The following is a 22890-nucleotide window of genomic DNA, read 5'->3' on the forward strand; positions in this document are numbered from 1 at the left end:
TAATCTTAAAACCAAAAACTCACTTTAATACAGTCCATTGTATTATTTAAAAAAAAAAAAAAACATTTTGGCAAACTGGGCAAGGCAGTAGAGTGTAGTTTAACCCTCAGTCAGCTAACAACAAGCAAGAGCAGCGCAGCGCTCCCCTTTGTCTAAAAATATCAGCTTAAAAGTCTGGCGAAGCATACATGAACCAACACGTCCGACTGAACGCGCTGGGTAAAGTGCATAGAATCAGTAAGAGACAGCCGGCACGCTTTGTGAGGAGAAAATATGGTTAAAAAGTTGCTGAATCGGTTGTTGTTGTTTTTTTATGGATGGAAACTACAGTCTTTAAGATTCTGCTTCATTTCCTGAGCGGCTCAGAAAACGCGGGCGTCCGGCGTCGCTTCGGATCAGGATCGTCGTGTTTAGATGTTTGGGAGGTGGTAGTTGAACTTGCGCAGGTTGTAGTATTTCTTATTGTCCAGAGCGGGAAAGATGCTGCTGCTGGTCAGCTGTGGCAAATACTGGAAAGAAAATAGTACGATTTTAGAAGTAATTAATGATTTATCAGTAATTTATATATATATATATATATATACACACACACACGTGGTGCCTTGCAAAAGTATTCAAACCTTTCCATCTTTTGTCAAATTATGGGCAAAAGTTAAAATTTCTATTTCTTTATTATTTGAGCATTCTAAGTGCTCAACCAGTTTCATTTATAACATTAGTAGATTTGGTTACAGTGAAGTGAATCAGCCTTTTTTTTTTTTTGCCAAACAGAAAACTTAACATGCAATAAATATAAAAGTGGCTAAAAGTGGCCTGATGGTCAATGCTTTAAAATATTAAAAATCATAATAATGAAATAAAAACAGACTTAAATACAGTATCTTCATCACGGAAAGATTAGAAAACCATGCTAAATCCAGTTTTGGAAATGTTGGTGTTGTGTGATTGAAGTTTTTTTTTTTTTAGAACTGTGGAATCACATTTTAGTGCCAATAAAGCTGCAAATATTGGAAAAATGTAAACCAGTTTTGCGCATCTAGAGATGGAAAAAACCCCAGCAAATCCAGTCGGGCCGTAGATTCACATCAACATCCGTTCCCTCAACTGTTCCCACAGCATGACTCTGCCACCGGTGGAACAGAGAGGTTCCACTCTCAGGACGGTGTGTTCGGCATGTCACAAAATGTTAGTTAAAAGTTTAAAGGTTAGAAATATTTTTTTTTTGCACAGATTAACTTTTTAACAAATAACTTCGCCCGCTTCTCTATGAAAGAAAAAAAAAAAATCTTCAAAACTGCAAACTGTTTATAGACAAAAACTAAATAAATGAATCCTGACAAAATGTCCAGAAAGATTGAATGAGAGCATCTTCCCACCATTTCTCACAGTAACTGGTGTGAAACTCATCCGTGCCGCTCACCCCGGGGGGCAGGTGTCTCCGAGGCAAACGCGTCCTCTTGTGCTCTCGAGTCGTGCTCTCGCTCTTTTCTCTCATGCAGTCGAAGTAGGGATGCCGCAGGAGCTGCTCACAGGTCAGCCGCTCAGACGGATCCATTCTCAAACAGCTCTGCGGGATGAATGCGTGAAAAAATGACACACAACTGGGGGCCGCGGTTTCCAAAACAGGAAGTGACTTTGAGTTTTAAGAGCGGCGTTCTTACCTTCATGAGGCTCAGAGTTTGATGCGAGAGATTTGGATACTTTTGCTCCAAAGGTTCCTACAAAAACCAAGCGTGACGATGCAAATCGGTGAAACTTAGATCCGATTGTTTCTGGATAAACGTTTTGAAAACTAAAAGGAACATGCGATGCAGGGAGATCGAGCCCCTCACCATCTCTGGAGGCTCCGGGATGGAAACGCCACAGAAGAACTGGTTGTTGCTGAAAACCTGCTGATGTCGAGCGATCAGATCTCCTGCGGGAAGAAAGAAAGTTCTCAGGACAACGAAGAAGTGTTTCTGCACAAAAAAAGGGAGGGAAAAGTGGATTTATTGCAGCCATTGACATTTTGTTTTGCAATATTCACCAGTCAAAATTTGCAATTTAAATGCCCATCAAAAGGAAACTTTGGCTATCAGAAGAAGAAAATTTCCATCATCCAACTGCTGCCTTTTCAGGTTCTCAAATAAAATCATGGTTTTAAATAAAAATAAAAAAACTTATATCAAAAATCTATTAAGAGGGTATTGAAAGTTCATTTGAAGCCAACGCTCCCCTGTCGGGTTCGGGCCGGCAGCGGACGGGTCTCACCCAGAGTCTTCCGGATCAGGTACAGCTGGTCCATGTCGGACTTGCCGGGCCACAGAGGAATCCCCGAGAGCAGCTCGGCAAACACACAGCCGATCGCCCACACGTCCACCGGGGGACCGTACTGTGTGTCCCCCACCAGGAGCTCTGGGGCCCGGTACCAGCGGGTCGCCACGTAGTCTGTGTAGTAGTCACACGGCCCCGCTGGAAAAACACACACACACACACACACAGAGAGAGAGAGAGAGAGTCATCGTAAGGAAGAGTTAATGAGAAAGAAAAGAGAAAAATGCGTCTGAATTTGTTCAACATTAACAATCTAGAGGCGCTGATTAGAGGTTGTTTTTAGAAGGATATTCAATTTAACAAGTAGCAAGAACATTTCGTGCTACTTAACTTAGTATGTAACTAATTTGACTTAATGCCCTCAGTTTTATACAATAGGATTAAAACAAAGACATGCTGTGACAGTTTGAGGGGAATTAAAAACATTCAGTTTCAAATGACAATCATATAATATAATTTAATAGTGTTATTAATATCTAGTGATAATATTATGCATTCTACTGCAGGGACAAATTCAGCTAAAAATATTTCTTTGTATAGAATATAAAGAAATGTCTCTCACACACACCGTATACACCTGACTGGTCTGAGAATAAAACGTTAATTTAACAACAAGAACAACAACAAAAAAAATCCTCCGATTTCAAAAACGTTGTTTAATGTAGAAAATATAACCTGAACTTTATATCAATTACACACATCAATAAGTCATTGAGCCACTAGGAGTAATTCGTATTCTTTACTTGTAAGTAATCCAAAGAAATCGTCAAAATGTAAATGAGCTTCCTGCTCAAATGAAATGATAAAGCATAATATACAAAGAAAGTCATTTAAAAAATAAAAATCTAAGAAATGTTCTCTGAGAAAAGTTTTCTGGCATTGAACAAGTAGAAATAGTTTCTGGTGAATCTAGCTGACCTAAAACGAGAAACGTTTATTTCAATTTCACTTCAGACTACGAGGGGGGGAAAAAAACACATTTCTCTCTTTCTGTTTAGTGAATGAAAATATGCGTTTTCAACTGCAAAATGACACTTTCCAAATTTATCTTGTCAAACAAAACGTTGCACTTTATTACAAAACCGTGCAGACAGAAAGCCGAGAAACTTTCCAAATCTTAAAACACCGACTAGAAATGGGAGCATTTTCAAAGGTTTCAAACACGAGCCCTGCATGTAAATACTATTTTTGAAGGGAAAAAAAAGTAAAATTAAATTAAAAATAGAAATCTGAGTTAAGACATAAGTGAACATCACTTCTGTCGTAGGAAGAAATATCTCACCGACTTGACTGTCTACTGTAGTCGCTGCAGATCGACATCAAAGTTTGTTGAACCGCCACTAAGTGGCAGCATCGACAATTTACCAGCTGCTGCAAAAACAAAAAAATATTTCTTTTTAAAAAACTCACTGAGAATCCTGGCAAAGCCGAAGTCACAGAGTTTGATGACTTGGTGTTTGGTGATGAGGATGTTCTCCGGCTTCACGTCTCTGTGAATGCACTGCAACGACGCAAACAGCAGCGGCATCACTACACAGTCTTTAAAAAGAAACACACAAAAAAACTGCTTCCAATTAATTACGATTTACAACCCAAAGATGCACCACAGGGAATAAAGGAGCTGCGAGAGAAACGTCTGAGGTGCTTTCTGGGCTTTATGGGACCCCGTCGTGTCGGGGGGGCCCGTGCAGCGTTTTGTTGCGTCTAGGCGACACATTAACTGCTGCTTAGCCAAGGGGAAGGAATCCTGGCTTTAAAAAAGGAGCCATAAAGCAGAGGAGCAGAGGCGGGGAGGAATTTGGGAAAAAAAAAAAAAAAACACACAAAAAAAAAACAAGCCTGCAGGACGAACTGCACAGGGAGGGAAGAAAACGCGGAGCGCTCACTCACCTTCTGTTTGTGGCAGAAGTCGACGGCTTGGAGAGTCTGCCAGGTTATACTCCTGGCCAGATGCTCCGGGACGCTGTGGGGAAAAAACCAAACACGGAAGCGTCAGCTCGGTCTGCACGCTCTCCAGAAAGCGTGCGTGTCGAGTTATGATTATTGAAATCAAATTAAACACGAGGGAACATGTGGTAAGTAAAGCCCTGCATAAACCTTGTCACGTTTTGGGTTTTTTTTGTCACGTTACAATCACCAGCCTGAGTGGTAAAAAAAAAAAAAAAAAATTAAAAAAAATACTAATAATAATAAGTGGTAAAGTATAAAAAGTGAAAAATGGCAAAAAAGAGAAATCTGAAAAGTGTGGCCTGCATTTCAATTCAATCTCCTTCACTCAATAGTCTGTAGAATCACATTTGAGTGCAACTTCAGCTGTACGTTTTTTAAGGTGCATCTTTGCACATCTTGACACGGACATTTGTTTTTAAGCCTCGCAAAGATTCTTTGCTGGATTCAGCTCTGGACTTTGACTGAGCCATTCTGACACATAAACATATTTTCTAAATGCAGGTTGGACCTGCGTTTAGTGGCATCCCTCTCATTAACTGTAACCGGCTTCTCAGTTCCTGCTGAAGAAAAAAGAAATCCTTTCAGCACGACCGTGCCACCACCATGTTTGATCATGGGGACGGTGTGTTAGCATTTTTGCTTTTGGCTCATATTATGTTTTGTGGAGCAAGAAAGCTCAACTCAAAACAGAGCAGCTCGCATTAATGCGTCGCCGTCATTACGCTGCAAGTGTTAGAAAAATCCAGCAAGTAATTTCTGTTAATTCCTTTAATTGTGTTTTTCATAAATATTGTTTATACAAGAACATCTGTAATTTTATTTCAAAATATGTAGCTTAGTCAAAATACACATTTTCATTTTACTAGTTAAGCTATTAAAAATAGATGTGGTAACACTTTATTTATTTATTTATATAAGACTGACAACACCTTTTATGAACATGAAGGAGTCTATATGAATGTTTGCTACTGTAAATAATGACACTTTTAATGGACTTCTAATGCAACTCTTAGTGCACCTTTGCATTAAAAGTGTAATAATTTACCAAAAGATACTTTGTGACAACATACACATTCATAAAGGCTCCTGTTTATGACAGTCTCATGCGCACCCCTTCAAATAACATCTTACCATAGATGCCTTTAGACAGCTGTGGTGTGCAGCTCTGGAATTGAATGTCGACTGATGTTATATTTAATGACAGTAAAAACATTAAAAGGACAGATAAAACAATATTTTAGTAAACGGCAGGTAACGCGAGTTCCTGGCTGTAAACTGAATGTATTAAACTTCAGTTAATTCAACATCATGTCCTTTTTTTTTGTGTGTTTGTCTTATTTTATTTCTAAAAACTGCTCCGGCGATGCAAGTCATGTGATGTGTGCGCCGCTGTAACCAATGTGGATAAACTAAAGAGTGAGAAGTCGAAGCGTCATGAATACTTTTCCAAAGTTCTCTAAATCGGTTTCAATCTGATATTTAACCCGTTAAGTAACTAAACCAGCACCGGTTCTGCGCTCTCCCTCTTAACGTGAAGACATGTGTCCCCCCCTCTAGTGGACGACAGTGAACAACGGACCTCCTGTTTCCACAGAGAGCCTCGATGCTCAGCGCCGAGCCTTTGTTGGCTCAGGGGTCGCCATCGATCACCGTTGCCGTGGAAATGGCTAATTTCGAGCCTCGGGCGTGTCGATCAATTATAATCCCCGCCCTTTCTCTCCCGTCTCGTCTTTTGTGTAGATGCATGGTGGCAGAGGGGAGGAAGGAGACGGCCGGGACGCTCCCTGCTAATAGGAGACTCCAAGCGAGTGTCGAGGTCAGCGTGCCGGAGAGGACCGGCCCGTCTCCGTGGAGACGAGAGCGCCGCTCATCAAAACAGGGCAGGGTGGACGCCGACATGTGTTAGTGATGGAAACCACAACGTTTTTCAGATAACTTTGTTTTGGTTTCATTTTTGGCGTCAAGTTGCGACTCGTTGCGTTTATGTCCAGCTCAGGACTGTAGATGGCAACGAAAACATGAACTCTGAACTCCTGGAGTTGCCTTTCTCCATCCCTTGATCATGAGCTGAGGCGCCTGTCTTGGTGTGATCGCTCTCTAAATAATCATTTCAAAAATAAAGTCCTTTAATAGAAGCGTTGCAGAAACAATTATAACCCATTTTAAATTGTCTATGATGTGAAGTTAATCACCTTTAATGGACCACCGGGATGACTTTTCCTTCTGTATTATTATTGGTTCATGATAAAAATAATACTTTTACAACTGTTTACACACTGAAAAGTCAAACAGGTAATCCAACTTAATCCAACTGGTCACAAATGATCAGATTAACTTCATCAAAGTTAATTTATTAAGCTTCATTCAGTTACTTGGTACAAATGAACACGTTTTTAAAGTTGGAGCTTCATTCTCCTTCATCAGGGTAGACCAGTTTTTTTTGTTTGTTTTTTTTATGTTATAAGAATTGTTATTATTTTGACAATAATAAGTTCCAGTTAGTGAGGTTTGAAACTCCAAAAAGCTGTGTCTATTGTCAAGATTGTTAATTTTACAAATTTTCTCCACTTTTTCTTTCACAAGCCCATCAATACATATCAATAAACTGGAAAATATGATTAAATGTAATAGAAATCACACCACTTTATGTAACTGGTGTCCTGAAGAAGCCTGCTTTAAAACGGGGCATGTATTTTAAGAACAGTGTTGCCTTAAAAAGAAGTTGTAAATTGTTTTTTTTCTTTCTTATAATTGTCACTTTTATGATCACCACAAAATATCAAAAATCCACAAAGACTTAAAGATTGCTACTCCCAGGTACTCTTCAGGTGATTTCACAGAGCTGTTTCGTAAAAAGAATAATTTTATAACAGGAAAAACTACGTTTGTAGACGTGCAAAGCTGGTAGAGACGAAACCCAAACGACTGGCAGCTGTGATGGGGTTTCTACTGAGGGACGCTGAATACTTATTAATCCAACAATTTTGTCATTTGCATTTGGAAAACAAAATATTGAAGCCCGTTTACCACAAATGTGTGGCACCCTGTGTTGCTTTAGGACATAACATACAGAGGAGTTTAAGACTATAAAGAGATAAATGTTAAAAGGGGGATGAACACTGTTCCAGAGCGCGGCATAAGAAAAAAAATCTGTCAAAATGAACAAACCACAGTGAACTCATGAGCTTCTGTTTACGACAATCTGCGCAGTGAGGAGACACACACACCCACCCGGTCGGGTGGCGGTCCAGCTCGTCCAGGACGGTGTGGTCGCAGTACTCAAACACCAGGTGCAGCTTCCGCTTCCGTCTGAACACTTCCATCAGATTCACCAGGTTGGCGTGCTTCAGTTGCTGAGCAAATACAAAGACAGAACACCGACGTTTCAGTCAGGAGAAAGCTGACCGGAGAGCCCCGGGCTGACGGCGGAGTCTGCGCTCATCCAGGCAGTAAACGGGAGCTCGTAAACATGCCGTTGCCCCCGACAACCTATTTATGAGATCCTGGTGTCCGGCAGACCACCAAAGACCCCCACCGCCCTCTGCATGACTAATTAAAACACCGGCGAATGCCCAAACGTGTCTTTTGTTCGCTGCAAAGCAGACTTTTTTATTTTTATTTTCTTACAATAGAGTTCAGTTTGTATTGTTGCACACAAGGCCCTTGGATGATTTTTGATTCCATAAAAATAATCTTCATCAGGCAATTAAACCTAGATCTGTTGCAATGAGCAATAAATCGATTCATCGCATGATGGATTAAAACAAACTAAATAACTTCCTATTACGTGATTAATCGTTTCTGTCGTCTGTCTTCAGTCTGCTGCTTTGGTCTCAACAAGCCCTTATTTTGAAGGACAGTTTTGCTTACAGAGACTTCAGAATTAATTTCATTTGTTGTTTCAGTTGTTCTGTTCATTTGTTTTGGATATTTAAAAATATTTGTGAGAAACGAAGGTGTGTTGACCTTTGAGAATGAGCTCTTGCGTTATTATGCCCTTACAATTATATTACTTGAGAACGGTCTCAAAAGAACATTATTGTTTACTGCAATCATGATCATTTCTGGGACAATTTATCATCCATCAAAATGAGTTAACCTTTTTTCATTCTTCTTTTTTTTAAAAAATTATTTTTTGCCTTATTCAGGTCGCTTGTGATGCAGTCTGTTTTCACCTTGAGCATCCTGATCTCCCTCAGCGCGATCTTTTTGATGACGGGATCGTCCTCGGACTCCACGAACTTCTTGATGGCGACGATCTGCCCGGTGTCCCTGTTTCTGCACTTGAAGACGACGCCGTACGATCCCTCGCCGATCTTCCCCATCTTCTCGTACTTCTCCATCCTCGTCCGAAGTCGGGCCAACAAACAAAGGCGCACTGCTCACCCTCCGCCCTTTGCATGCAGGGAGGCGGGAGCTCCCTCTGCAGCTGGAAAACAAGAGGGAAAGGTTTGGCACTCGGAGGGAAAACAGAGAGCGAGAGTGAGAGTAATCTGACCTTCCGGGTGCTTTTGTAGCACTAAAGCGCAATCCCCAAACAGAACTAAGTTTACGTTTATGGACACTTTTGTATCTCTGCATCACACGCAGGTTAACGTGCAAAACGGATCTGATTGGACAAAAAAAATAAATAAACGATTTAGACCCATCACCGAGCGTAAGCATGCCTGCCTGTTACCTAACAGTGTGTTAAGGCTTCTCTGTAGAGACCTAAATGCTTCAGGTCACCTTCTAAACTCCGGAGAACATTATACGGTTCTCCTAACAGTTGGATTGCGTAAGGAAACATTTGCAATGCAAAGTGTGTCGGGTTATTTCCCTTGGGGGCTGCAGAGAAAGAAAACAAGCAGAGAGAACCAGCAATCAAAACAATGCACTTCAAATCAGAAAATAGGACAGTTTAAAAATAATAATAATATTTTAAAAAAAGAAGAAAAAAAGGGTGCAAATATCTACATTTTTTGTATACCTAGAAAAAAAAAAGTGATTTCATATAGGATGGAAAAGTGTAACCATCCAGAATATTAGGGGAAAAAAGCATACATTTCTGTGACAATATCAACAGGAAATGCTTACTTTTTTCCAGATTAAAGCAACACTTACTGGTTTGCAGATGTTTATTCAGGCTCCTCTGCTTCCCCCCTGCAAGGAACCTGGAGGAAGAACAACCGCAGATCAACTATCCCACAGCTGCCACAGGGGGATGTATTTAAAGCCTCAAGTCAGAAATAATTTACTCCTCTTCCGGTCAAGATTTTCAAAATAAAATACCCTCCCCACGAGCACTGGGCTTGACAAGCAGCAGCAGCAGGTTCTTAAAGACGCATATGAATGACGGGGACGGGCTCCCTGAAGCTCTGTTTGTCACAAATCATCTGGGGAAGGTCAAAACAATGAACTTTATGTTTATTTTATTTATTTTATTTTTTTGGTGGAAAGCTCATTCAGATTTACAGTTAAACAGGAGGCGAAGCAACAATTTAACATTTTGTATCTGAACCTTGTTAATGCACAGAGATTGGAGCTTGGCAATGCTTTGTCAAAATGAGACAGCCTTTTTTATTTAAAAGAAAATACACAGAATATAATATTTTACTCCATAAATTGATCAAATCTGTTAACTGATCATTGGATTTTCAAGTACGATACAAGAGTGAGGGGTCAACGTGTGACCACGGTCAGCAGCGTCCGATCAAAGACGATGCTGCTGCTGTGTTTGCTCCAACGTTTTGCAGCTGCTGCCACTGTCGGCTCAGTCGTAGCTGCTTTATATCCTTCACTTGTAGGGAACTCACCGGTTAACGCGCTGAGGTTGAGGAATGATCGTTCATACAAACACAGGGCCGAAAAGCAGAACCTGGAGGCTCGGGGACAAAGGGGAGTAAAGAAATTTTAAAGAAAAGTTAATAACCTTTGAGCATGCATTGAATATATTTTTCATTAAGCCCACAGTTCTGTATTAAAAGTTGTTTTTTTAAATCGGTCTGACAAAATTATGTTCTTAAATGTCTTCTTTCCATTAGCTGTAAGATGATATAATTAACACAAATAAGGCTTAAAATGTGAGTCTGTATATAATTAATATAATATCAAGGTTTCCCCCAGTGTTTTATAAGCCTGGCGGGCCACCAGGCTTAGCACTGTTTATTTTTTTTAGTGTTTTTTAATCAGAACCTTTTTAAGACTTTATAGTTGGTGTTCACGTATTAATCTACTAGTCTGTTAATGACACACAACCATCAAGTGATATTTTCAAATTTCCTGTCAACTTTAAACATTTTTTAACCTAAAAACTCGGCGGGCCGCTGAATGAATGACTGCCGAGTGTCCCAACCACCAGGCTTAGCAGGTTTTGTGGGGGAAACAATTTAGTTCCTGAAACACGTGAACTTTTTACATAATCCATCCATCCACTATTTTACACGTTTATCCCTACAGGGGTCACGAGTGATGCTGGTGCTTATCTCCAGTGGTGGTGAACACACTGAAACCTAGGGAGAATTTAGAGAGACCAATTTACTTAACAGTGATGTTTTTGTACTGTGGGAGGAAGCCGGAGTACCCGGAGAGAAACCACCATGCACAGGGAGAACATGCAATCTCTGTGCAGCTCTTTTTAAACAATAAGTAATAATAATTGTATAAATGCCGGAGGCTCGCCAGCTGAAGGTAAAGGTAATTTTATTTAAATAGCACATTTTCAGCAACAAGGCAATAATACAAAGTGCTTTACAGGATTTAAAAGGAAACAAACCGAAGGAAAGAGCAAAAGAAGAAAAAGAATCTAATGTTGATCTGAAGGATGTAAACTAGTTGATCCTGTTCAGGTTACTAAATATCCTCTGGTCTAATTCTGGGTTGGGAGAACAGGAGTCGTAGTTTGTAGTTATTCTGATTCTGATTCCATTTCTCGCCTATATAATATTGATCTAAATAGTGCGTACTCCACAATTTCTAATATTACTAATAAACTAAATTAATCCTTTTCTGGGTTAACAGTGAGTACTACACAGTTTCTAACAAAATAAAATAAAAAAGAGGAAAGGACGCATTAGGGCAAATGGTAACATTCAGACAAAACAAAGGGCAAAACAAAGACGTCACAGGGCCATGGCAGGAGGGGTGAGGTGGGAAGGAGCGTTATGTTTACATTTCTTCAAGGAGATTGGAAACATGCAGCCCTTCCAAAGCAACACGGGAAAAGAAAATTCAGATACAGAAAGTTTTAGGTCGGGTAGATTATAGATTTCAATCTTACCTAAAGTCTCTGCGATGCATCTCAGTTCAAAATTATCCAAATTAGTTTGGTCGTTCCACTGAGCCGAAACTAGCAACTTCTCCAAGATCGATTCCATCCTGTTAGTGAGTTTTGAGTCCTCAGCAAGACTCACATCCAACTTGCCTCTCTGTCCACACCAACAGTCTGAGTGTTTGCTAGTTCGGCCAAGTCCGTCATAAATTTGTCGATAAGCCAGGAATCCACAAGCTCCAAACGGCAAAAATCCTGTTATCATAAATAAATCCAGGGTGTATCCTGACAGCTGGAGGCTCCACAGCTGGAGGCTCCACAGCTGGAGGCTCCACAGCTGGAGGCTCAACAGCTGGAGGCTCCACAGCTGGAGGCTCCACAGCTGGAGGCTCCACAGCTGGAGGCTCAACAGCTGGAGGCTCCACAGCTGGAGGCTCAACAGCTGGAGGCTCAACAGCTGGAGGCTCAACAGCTGGAGGCTCAACAGCTGGAGGCTCCACAGCTGGAGGCTCGACGGCTGGAGGCTCCACAGCTGGAGGCTTCACAGCTGGAGGCTCCACAGCTGGAGGCTCCACAGCTGGAGGCTCCACAGCTGGAGGCTCCACAGCTGGAGGCTCCACAGCTGGAGGCTCAACAGCTGGAGGCTCCACAGCTGGAGGCTCAACAGCTGGAGGCTCCACAGCTGGAGGCTCAACAGCTGGAGGCTCCACAGCTGGAGGCTCCACAGCTGGAGGCTCCACAGCTGGAGGCTCAACAGCTGGAGGCTCCACTGCTGGAGGCTCGACGGCTGGAGGCTCCACAGCCGGAGGCTCCACAGCCGGAGGCTCCACAGCCGGAGGCTCCACTGCTGGAGGCTCCACAGCTGGAGGCTCCACAGCTGGAGGCTCCACAGCCGGAGGCTCCACAGCCGGAGGCTCCACTGCTGGAGGCTCGACGGCTGGAGGCTCCACAGCCGGAGGCTCCACAGCTGGAGGCTCAACAGCTGATGGCTCCACAGCTGGAGGCTCCACAGCCGGAGGCTCCACAGCCGGAGGCTTCACAGCCGGAGGCTCCACAGCCGGAGGCTCCACTGCTGGAGGCTCCACAGCTGGAGGCTCCACAGCTGGAGGCTCTGGGACTAGCGGAGGGCTAAGGGACCTTGTCGCTGGAAACGGATGTTGCATGTGGAGGCATCTTTGGGCCAGAATTGACGGAACCACAGAGAGGCATCATGGGTCCGTGACCGATGGAGGCACAGAGAGGAATCTCACTTAGAGAAATAGTTTCTCAAGCTTTTAGCAGCGCTAGAAAAAATCCTTTTAATAAAGCTGCCCCTTTTTTCCTGCCGTTTTATCAGGTGCCTTTCAAGACATGACACTATCACATCGTCGACTGCCTCGTGCTCCATGAAGGACAGCGTCCATCCAGCAGAACACTCAAAGTTTTTAGTGAGATCACTAAAAACTTTCTTGCTCAAGGCAGGAATCCATTTCCGCTGGATATTGTACAGCCGTCCCTCAAATTCAGCACAGATTTTATCGACAATACGATCCTGAGTGTCCCTCAAGAAGCTAAGACACCAGGGTGTCTTTGACTCCCTGATTCCTTTAGACATCAACGACTTAACAAAAAGCCGTACGCCGTCTTTTTGGTATGCCTCGAATGACTTCCTGATAGAAAACAGTTTCTGGACGAACCAGATGACAGGATTCAGGAGAGAACTAAATTCTAGCTCCACCTTCAGCCACTCGATGGGGTCTTCATCGTCCAACGGAGGTGTCACCATCGAAACAACATGCTTTAAGAAAAGCATGTTTATTATCTCCGTGCACTCCTCTTCAACGGTGTCATCAAAGCCCATAGCCCAGACGAAGGCCTGAGAAATCAGATTTCCAAATTTAACTTTCAAGTCTTCATATGAGAACTTCTGGTACTCAATCAGGTCCGATACTGCATCTTGAAACACGGTCGTCAGGTATTTCAAGAGATATTTAGTGTTCTCTTTGATGTACTCGTATCCTGTTGTCAGATCCTCCCAGTCTTCCCACCGGACTTGGTGGTAATATTCCTCTATTGCAGGAATTACATTGTCTTCCACTAAGACTTGGAGATCTTCTCTTATCAAATCTTTGGGAGCCATTTTGCTGAACGCAGATCCTCTTCTTCTTGTAGTAACTCAGAATGAGGTAGAATTTTACCAACAGGAGTTATATACCTGTTACACAACAAAGCGCTAGTGACATCACAAACTATGACGCATCAGCACAAGAATACGTGCAGAGCTATGACGTAATCGGCTTGCAAGTGTTCTGAGGATCTGCGCTACCTCGTCACTTTGTCTCATCTGACCACTTTTTTCCCCCAGTAACGAGTAATCTAACGCGTTACTCTTCCAAATCCAGTAATCAGATTAAAGTTACTTATCCAAATCACTGTGCGTTACTATTTTCTTTAGTAATGTAATTTTATTTCCTCTGCGCGTCTTGGGGAGCGACCGCCGTTTCTACGCGACATTTATCAGCTGATCAGAAACTTAAACAATGGAGGGAGGAGGGAGATGCGCATTTTGTTGCTGGAAAATCAGGAACTATTTTGAGTTTCTGTCAAGTCCGATTATTATAAGTGACTTTGGGCTTGTTTTTTTCTAACGTTGCTAGCAAACCTAATGAGTCGCGGGTTGCGGTTTTTTGGGCTTGTTTTTGAACGTGAAGTTGCTCATTTGGACTTGGAAATAAGCGGAGACTCAAAATAAGACCCAGATGTTGACCGACATCTGGGTGGTTTTAGTCAGGCTCTCCCTGCTGTCCACTATTTCCTGGATGAACAGGGAAATGTTCATATGTGTCTTTGTTAATGTTGAGGTAATATAAATATTTGCATACATATGTTTACATGCATATAAATATATCAGTAACGTGCGTTCAGGGGAGGCAGAGATACATATATATTTTTTTATTTAGTTTAACAAATTCTGATTCTTTTTTTCTTCAAAATCGCTGAATTTTTGCAATTTCCCCATTCAAATGCTCGGAAGCGAAGCCGGTGAGGCAGCAGCGAGCTGAGCCTCACCTGGGATTGATCAACCTCTGGCTAACTGCGCTGGCTGCCATTCTGCGGGAGCAAGTTGATCCTGTCTGTATTCATCAGTCAATTAGAGCATATAAAGAGCAGAAATGTGTAATGTTAAAGAGGGGCTGCTAAATCAAGCAGTTTATTTAAAATGTTATATTTTATATAAAATGTAATCTTGTAACTATATATATATATTTTTTCTAACTTTATATGCCTTATATCTTATCTTTCTGTGTTTTTTTAATCCCTTCATTATGGACCTTTTATGTCTGGAGTAAAGATAAAGAAAGAATAAAGTATATATGTATGCATTTTCACTGTCTTTGAAAGACCTAAACTCCATCTTAATGTGAACACCTATTTTAAAAAATGCACTGAATGAAACATGAGAGCTAGAAAAGGTCAAACCGTTCTGACCTCAATCTGCCTGGTTAACAAGCTGGTGGCTCTCCTGCTGCTCGGCTTTTATTTTGAAGGTGCCATCACCCGACTTCTGGTTCAGACCCTTACCAGCCAGTACTTTTGACACATTTATGGCTCGTCAAGCTTAGTTTCTATGGCAACAGAGGACTCCACCTGCTGAGACAGGGGAATAAAAAGCTTTTCCATACCCGAGATCATCACATTCATGGATATATTTCACTCCAAGTAACAAAAACTCCCAACTGAAGTATATTAATTTAGTGATGGTTAGTTTTTAGGTTTACTTCTAAGGTGAGGAGTGACATCATCTATCTGGTAGCAGACAGGAAAAAGCAGCTCCATCACACCGGGACCAATTAGTCAGAAGGGATGACCTAAAAAGGGGAAATGATGTAAACAAATACTCACTTGTTTTCTCTCCTCCCAGAAGAATCTCCAGCTTTTCCACTCCTCCGATCTCCCGTCACAATAAGAAAACCCACAACTCGCTTTACCATGTTAAAAGCTTTTTTTATTACAAAAAGTACATATTAAACATTTTGCGAAGGGAATGCAGAGATGTTAATAAAACCAAGCACTGTCCCTCAGTTTGTCATTTTGTTTTAAATAAAAAAAATGTACAAAAGTGCTTAAATGGTGCAAGTAAAGAGAAGTAAAAGGTCTATAAAAGAAGAGAGTGAAGGCAAAAAAAAAAAAAAACAAACATGTACATTTTATCCAAGTTCTAAAAATGCAGCAGAGCAGGAAATGCAACTACATTACACATCAGATAAAAAATAACCCACAGCTAATCAGGAACTGATCACTAGGTAGTTAATCCTGCTGCGGCGTAAAACTCTGACAGTCCGTAAACCTGACATTCCCAATGAATGAAGATGAGGTTAATAAATATTGCTTAAATAACCCACAAGGCTCAAGGGTTTCTATAAAAGTGGTCCGTTAGGTCAGACTGTAAAATCCCCTCCTGAGCCTTCTGGCGTCTGTCACCAGCTATGATTATGTGTGACAAGTTAAAAAGACAGAAACGATTTAATCTCCCACTGTTTCTAATACAATCGCAACGTGTGTGAATTTTTAAATGGCACTTCCGTCAGCAATACCTCGAGACGGCTTGTTCACAGTGCTAGAGAAGTGAGAAAACTGCTGGGTACTGTAACAAGGTTCGTCTGAGCTTGGTTTGTCTCTGTCCATCTCCACGCGGTCTTGCGTTGAGATGTGTGCTACGGTGAACGTCCCTGCTGGTGTTAAGGCTGCGCATGGATCCACGCTGAAGAGGCTCCTTTTGCACTGACCAGCGGTTTATCGTCAACAAAAGCTCCCCGGTTATCCGCTTCCCTTTAAAAAAGGTCCAAAACCTCCCAAAAACTGTGGAACGTTATTCGCTTTTCTAAGATCGACCTGTTGTCTGGTCGGGGGATCAGTAACTGTTCTCGTGACCTGCCAAGATGTAAAGGTTGCTCAAAGCCGACGGGTTGTCGGTCGGCCGGCTCTCCAGAACCACCACCCTGATGGAGACACAGGCAGAGAGAGAGAGAGAGGACGTGAAAAGAAAGAAGTGTTAAAGCTAACTGTGAACATTTCAACTTCATCTAAATGCACTGCAGTCTTAGATTACAATGATCAGCGGAACAGAAACTATTTATTTAACCAAACAAAACACATTGATCTGTTCAGCATGCTAAAACTGTTGCAGGCTAATTTTTCTACTACTATGATTAGCCTGTTTATTGTAGCGTAGCTTGACAGTGTACGACTATTTTTAGTGCTGTTATGCCAACGCTATTCAATTTAAATGGAAAATTATTGAATCTTTACATATGACAACTTGCAAACATTTTCTCTCCTTTTTGAAAAGTTTTTTGAGAGTTCCTAACCCTAACAGTCTGAGACTGCTTTTTCTCATTATTATTAAACATCTAACACATCAACCTACTAATGGGACTAGGATGGAAATTAGCCGCTTGGTTATAATCTCAAGTATTTTCATGCAAATGTTCATCAATACACATGTCCCACTTTAAAACAATGAATGTGATACAAGACAAAAATATATTTTAAACGGTGTCCTTGTGTTAGTTCTGAAGGTAATTCTATGTATGTCGCACATTTTCAGCAACAAGACAATTCAAAGTGCTTTACGTGAATTAGAAGGAAAAACAACAAAACAACAAAGAGCAAAAGAAGAAGAAAAAAAAGACAAAATAGAGTCGACAAAAAACTGTACCTGCAGGTCAAAGTTATACATCAGAAATCAATATGAAAATTCTGATCTATGCATCTCTGCTAATATGAATTGCCTTAATTGATCTTAATGTTTGTAAATTGTTTTAAGTCAAATTATATTACAACTACTACAGGTTAGCAGTCACTAGATAGTTTCATGTTGTTTCCTCTTTCCCTTGAATGTTTCTTTCATCCCTCAAGCTTCCACACTGCAACAGGAAGGACACAAATGTTGCGTTTCCACCTTCCTAAGACAAGCGGCAGGTGAATCAACTAAGGCAAACAGTAGAAACTAAGCTGTCCGAAACATATCAAATCACTAAATATGAAAATTGTCTTAACGTTACAAAATAAACCTACAAACAGGGTGCAAAAATGATACACGAACGAATCTGACGGCTTTCTTCCAAAAAAAGCATTCTGACAATCGAACTGCTCTGCCAGCTTAACACTAGACATGTAGGACATGGCGAGTGTATCACTCTGTCAGTGTACAGACAACAGTCATGCATGTTAAGCAACAGTATGATGTCAGATCAGGATGGGGGTCACTGCGCCGTCAGATACAATCTGTCTCGTGGTGACAGGAGAGCAGCTTAGCCGCAGCCTATACTGTCCGTTCCATTAGATGAAATTACAGAGCCGTGGAGACACATAAACCAGGCTGGCAGTGCCCATGCGTCGGTGAATAAAACATGGGGGGTTGGGCAGCGGACTCTGGTGCCACGGGCTTCGTTAGGCGCCAGCCGCAACCCCACGGCGCCCCTTAGAGATCCACCTTCACCCAGTGCATTGGGGTGGGAACTAAATCATCTTACTTTAACTTCTAAAGCTCAGAACATTTTTCCCAAAAGTGACTTTGTTGCACATTAATACTGAAAACCCATTTTCCCCCGACCGTCGAATATGAAGCAATGATTTGCAGACTGATGAGGCCAGCAGTTGATTATTCAACTCGTTTACTTATTAAACTGGGAACAGCTACCTACTGATAACATCTGAGGATTAAGGTCACTGTTCCTGAAGCTTTGGCTGGAGCAGATAAAAAGATATTTTGATACCAAGACAAAAGGTCAACAGACCGTCAAACCTCGACTTAAATACAATCGTCAGACGCAACCAAGCTACTCCGTTTTGTCAGCAGAACTGGTTTTGTCTTTACTCTGCCATCTTCCCTGCTAAGAGTAAAGTTGTTTATTTGGTTTTGTGATTGTGAGCTGTGCAAAACCGAGGAACTATTGAGGCAACAGGCCTGGTGCAGACGTGTGTAAATCGTCTCAGGAAAAACTAAAACGTCAAGAAAATAGAGGGAAAATGCCAAATCTTTGTAGAGAAAGGCAATAAATATGAAGAGGCTAAATCACAAATCGCAGAAGATAAACGGGAACTTTTTCTAGGTAATGGAAACCAAAGAGACCCAAGGGAAAGTTAGAATCTGGAGACGCTGAGTTGATGGAAATAATGAAACAAAGCCTACCGAACAGTGAAGAAAGTGACAAAAAGAAAATCATTTTAAAACAATTTACGAAAAATGTATCTTGACCATGTCAGGTAGATTTGTCCTAATCGGTTTTGTTTATTTGAATGTTAAACTACATTCATGCACACCAGCGTCAGCTGTAAATAATTGCGCTAACCTGTCGGATCCCAAGAGGCGGAAGACTCTGCTTGGATCAGAAATCTCCTGAGTCACCTGGAAATTAAACAAGACGGGATTTTTAATCAACAATCTGACACACTGAAATAGTAACAGAAGTAGTACAAGTACAATAAAACAATGACCTTTTAACTCCACAGAGGCAAAGCTTTTGCATAGATGAGATAAAGTGTACTTAAGGTGTAAATAAAAACACATCTCTCCAAAACGTTTGATGCTCTAACTGAATTAAAATCAATAGAATCGGCAGAAATTTATAACAGGGTTTCTTCTAAATACTCTTTTTAAGGTTATTTAAGACCACCACAAATGAAATTTAAGACCTGCACCATAAAAGAAAACTTCCTATTTTATAGAGTAGTATCGCCAACCTTTTTTCCCCACATAATGCACGCATTGGTGAAGACGAGCGTCGTCCAGCCAATGCCGATAAATTTACACTTACCCACGATAGACGCAAAAAAGCCAGCCAGGTGAGGCTATATTAGCAGCTAGCTAGGAGTAGTCTCAACCGTCTCATGTTACAAAACGTGAATGAGGCTCAAGTGTTTGACAGAAAAGTGCCACGAGATTAAATAGTTCTGTCTCGACAAAATTTAAGATCTGTGATTAACATATTTAAGGCCAACTTCCTTTTTTTTAAAATAATGTAAGGTCTTCATTTTGGATTAATGGATTTAAGATTTAAGGATGCGTGGACACCCTGAACTAGAAAATGTCTAACAGGATGAGAAAAATATATTTCCTCAATCTGCCAAAATGTAAACATGTGTAATGCCCCTTTAAAGTCAGCATAAAATATAAATAGAGATGAGTAATTTAGCATAAAATAAATGTTAGTTTTAGTTTGGTTATTGAGGATTTGTCCACATTTTCATTCACTACTTCATACCAAGCCAACCTGGAGTGTTCGCTTCATGAAAGAAAAAAGTTTTCTCCTGTCATTGAAGCAGAGTCTGTACACAACAAGTGGATCAAACACCACAAGTTTAAGGAGAGTTTATGTCTTTTTTTTAAACCCTTTGTTTACCAAGAACGGGTGCCGCCACTTCACATTCCCAGGCAAACCAATTGCAAGGTGCAGAGCAAAAAACACAAGAAGCCTTTCAAAAGTCTCAGTTGCTGACATGTCATGAATACTTGTTGACAAATGTGAGATAGTGGATGGGCGACACCTGCAAGGTGTAAACCCTTGGCCTGGGGAGAGACCTGATCTGTTTAAGTCTCAAACAACTACAAGGTCTTGGGTGTTCAGAGGAGCATCCACCCGAGACCGGCGTGGATCGCCAGGCCTGACCCCCACCCGACTTTAATGTCTTATGAGAAGAATCATAACGAGACAAAGGTTGAATTATTTAGTGCCGCTCCCCGTTGTGTGACAGGTTGTGTTTATGAGCGAACATGAATTTTACATGGCTGCTGACGTTTTTAAAATCCTTCCTATGGGAGAACTGCAGAGTTGGGCCGGGCACACACTTAGAAAAGACCTTTTTGTTTCAGCTGACTGCTCCAGGGCCAGCTCCGAGCGTTCCTACAGGTGGCCCCTGCCGCCGTATCCGCTTTCATAAAAACGACGCTTCACCTCCCTGTGATCTCTTGAACTCTTATTGTGCGGTTTTGCTTGACTCGTGATCCGGTTCACACCGAAGCCCTCCGTGAAAAGGAGAGCAAATTCATTACTTCGGCTGGACACAAAGACACTTTGTCCGGCTCCACCTGAGAGCAAACGGCGACGGCAAGTTTCAACGTAGAAATGAACGAGACCCGAAGGCTCGACTGTTGAGACAAAGAGATGTTTCTTAATTTTTCCATCGAACGGGACAGAATTCAGAAATAAAAATGCTGACTAATGTTAGTTTTACATTCCTAACAGAGCCGAGCGGTAAGTTGATTTTTATGAAAAATCTGCATTTTTGTCCACCTTAGGTTTTCATCCTACCATCTTGTAACTATTTTTTGGACTTTGAATTCAGGTCAACTCACAGAAGTAAAAGTCAGGTTTTGAAAAATATTTTCATTTGTCATCTGTAACATCTTTTTAAGAAAAGAAAGCTAGAAATTGGGTTTGGTAAAAAAAAAAAAAATTCATAGTTCCTAATATAATTAGTAAATGAGTGGGAAAAAAGGAAGATGATAAACTAAAGCAACCATGCTAAATCTGCTTATCTTTATGGGCTCTTAAATGGTTTCACCCAGCCTTAGTAGTATTACCTCATTGGACTTGAAGCTCTTTCCCTGCATGCCATGCTTCCAGAAGGCCAGGACGCTGTCATGAAGGCACACTGCAATAAACGAGCACGAGTTAACTCACAAACAGACATAACTCGAGGAAGCCAACGAGACATAGGGGACATGACAAAACCCAATAAAACCACCCAAAAAAGGGTTTCGACTAAAATTTTAAAGGTCCAAGACGAGAAAAACAACAGCAACTGGAGCCACGTGTTTCTCACCAACCTCAACATTCAATATGGCTGCGTGAATGTGAATGGTTTCCACTGGTGTGAAGGCAGACCGAAATCTTACCGACAGCTCCGATGCAGAAGTCAAAGCTGAGCTCAGAAGCCAGTTTCTTGTTGGACTTCAGTTTGCCCTGAAGATTGACGATCTTTACATTTTCTAGGAAAAACATTTTTTGAAACCTACCGTTACATTCGTACATATGAATCTAATCTTTGGGGGGGGAGGCAATTAAAACACAGTGACTATAAAATGTATTCTACTCACGGTCTAAACACACCAACACAGTGTCTCTCTCCAGCTGTGTGACATGGATCGCATCCACTTGCTGTTCAGCTGGAAAGGCAAAATGGGAACGTAAATAAATATCCAATTTTAGTTTGTTTGGTTTATTAGTTGATTTCAAACATAGTTAGAAAATAAAAAACAACAAGAAATTATGTAATAGTCATAGAGCTGGGTGATCTTTTCATACCAGATCTGATCTTAATAAATTCTTTTTCTTGCTTTATTTTCTAAAAAAAGAAATTACAAATGACAAAATATTTTCAAAAGATGGTTTTTATTTCAATAGTCTCTTTCGTGAGATGTATCAGTGTTATGGTCAGGCTATGAGAATTTGTGTTTAATTACGACTATAGGCATAATATTAGCAGAATACAGATGCAATTTTACCAGAATATATTAAAATTAAGAGAACAATTTCATTTTAATGAGGAAAAATAGCTTCTAGAATCATAAAGAAATCCAAAATGATTTCCTTTGTAAAACTTATATCAAAGTATAACTTCACAAAATGCTCAATGTTCCTCATTTAAATTTTTTGATATTTTTCATTTTGGAGTAACATATAGATATAAAATGATGACAACAAGCCAAAAGGTAACATCTGACTTACTTGTTCCCTCTGTGAACCAGGAGGAACAAGAGTTCAGGTTGATGGTCTCAAAGTGGACCACCTGGCCCTGCTCTGTGCCCTTGCTGATGGCGACACACACCAGCGGATACTCTTGTTCTGGGACCACCAGCATCTCAAACACTTTGAGCGGACTGGGAACGGGGAACTCAAAGTGCTACGTCGGAGAAAAAAACAAAAACACAGGATCGGACTCAGGATTAGTTTGGCGATTACAGGTTCTTAGAAATCCTTCCGACATTTAGCAGATGAAGAATCGGTCGAGTTGAGCCTCGATACAAAGTCCTGTGATAAATATTTACACCTGCTCACATGCCACGTGATTAAAATAATCAAAAATTAATGTTATTTTTAAGAGTAAATGAAAGTGAAAGATAGTTTTTAACTGTGGGAGGAAGATAATAACTGACCTTGATGAGCATAAACCTCTGCATGGGCTCGTACCACTGCAGAAGGACAATGCCAGACTGAAGAGCTCCACACAAGTACTTGTGGCCTGTATACGGGTTTCTCACTGTGATATTGAAAGAAAGACGGTACTATGCTACATAAGACATGTTTTCATAGGACCTTTCATAAACAAGACACTTTTAAATGCTGAAGTAAAATCTGAAAAGTAGAGAGTAATCTATAGAAACACTATGACTG

General features: G+C 41.0%; 3 protein-coding genes across 10 annotated transcripts in view; all 3 read right to left on the reverse strand.

Annotated features, from left to right (window-relative positions):
* Nucleotides 1-18: 18 nt before the first annotated feature.
* cdkl1 (cyclin dependent kinase like 1 (CDC2 related kinase)) lies at nt 19-9492 on the reverse strand. Of its 3 annotated transcripts, none has more exons than XM_028001149.1 (10): nt 9367-9492; nt 8439-8692; nt 7495-7616; nt 4204-4276; nt 3724-3814; nt 2251-2451; nt 1833-1915; nt 1662-1718; nt 1421-1567; nt 19-509 (listed from the first exon to the last, which is right to left on the reverse strand). In XM_028001149.1, the coding sequence occupies exons 2-10, from the start codon at nt 8604-8606 to the stop codon at nt 411-413; spliced, it is 1041 nt and encodes a 346-aa protein (XP_027856950.1). In that variant the 5' UTR covers nt 8607-8692; nt 9367-9492; the 3' UTR covers nt 19-410. The 3 variants fall into 3 exon arrangements, with proteins under 3 accessions (XP_027856950.1, XP_027856947.1, XP_027856949.1); XM_028001146.1 differs by having other exon boundaries at nt 7432-7616; XM_028001148.1 differs by having other exon boundaries at nt 1377-1567; nt 7432-7616.
* Nucleotides 9493-11363: 1871 nt separating this feature from the next.
* Nucleotides 11364-12765, reverse strand: LOC114134437 (serum response factor-binding protein 1-like). Its single transcript, XM_028001063.1, has 2 exons — nt 12268-12765; nt 11364-11444 (listed from the first exon to the last, which is right to left on the reverse strand). Exons 1-2 carry the CDS (start codon nt 12673-12675, stop codon nt 11364-11366), a joined length of 489 nt encoding a protein of 162 aa, XP_027856864.1. The 5' UTR covers nt 12676-12765.
* A 2710-nt stretch (nt 12766-15475) lies between these two features.
* Nucleotides 15476-22890, reverse strand: part of map4k5 (mitogen-activated protein kinase kinase kinase kinase 5) — a 37723-nt gene continuing 30308 nt past the window's right edge. For all 6 annotated transcript variants that reach the window (XM_028000175.1, XM_028000174.1, XM_028000180.1 and 3 more), the window contains 7 exons: nt 22653-22756; nt 22225-22399; nt 21594-21662; nt 21393-21485; nt 21078-21148; nt 18847-18902; nt 15476-16491 (listed from right to left, as the gene is read on the reverse strand). In XM_028000175.1, coding sequence (XP_027855976.1) covers nt 16404-16491; nt 18847-18902; nt 21078-21148; nt 21393-21485; nt 21594-21662; nt 22225-22399; nt 22653-22756 — 656 coding nt within the window. In that variant the 3' untranslated portion in view covers nt 15476-16403. The remainder of the gene's footprint in view (nt 16492-18846; nt 18903-21077; nt 21149-21392; nt 21486-21593; nt 21663-22224; nt 22400-22652; nt 22757-22890) is intronic.

This window comes from Xiphophorus couchianus, chromosome 19 (genome assembly GCF_001444195.1).
Source record: "Xiphophorus couchianus chromosome 19, X_couchianus-1.0, whole genome shotgun sequence".
Taxonomy (NCBI): domain Eukaryota; kingdom Metazoa; phylum Chordata; class Actinopteri; order Cyprinodontiformes; family Poeciliidae; genus Xiphophorus; species Xiphophorus couchianus.

What these genes read in the sequence shown, in the direction of transcription:
- cdkl1 (XM_028001146.1), bottom strand. Translation starts at nt 8,606, where the DNA reads ATGGAGAAGTACGAGAAGATGGGGAAGATCGGCGAGGGATCGTACGGC. An exon ending in TCCCGGAGCCTCCAGAGATG is followed by an intron (nt 1,719 to 1,832) that starts GTGAGGGGCTCG and finishes TGGTTTTTGTAG; the next exon opens with GAACCTTTGGAGCAAAAGTA. An exon ending in GGAGACACCTGCCCCCCGGG is followed by an intron (nt 510 to 1,420) that starts GTGAGCGGCACG and finishes TTTTCTTTCCAG; the next exon opens with TATTTGCCACAGCTGACCAG.
- LOC114134437 (XM_028001063.1), bottom strand. Translation starts at nt 12,675, where the DNA reads ATGCAACATCCGTTTCCAGCGACAAGGTCCCTTAGCCCTCCGCTAGTC. An exon ending in CAGCAGTGGAGCCTCCAGCT is followed by an intron (nt 11,445 to 12,267) that starts GTTGAGCCTCCA and finishes TTGCTTTGGAAG; the next exon opens with GGCTGCATGTTTCCAATCTC.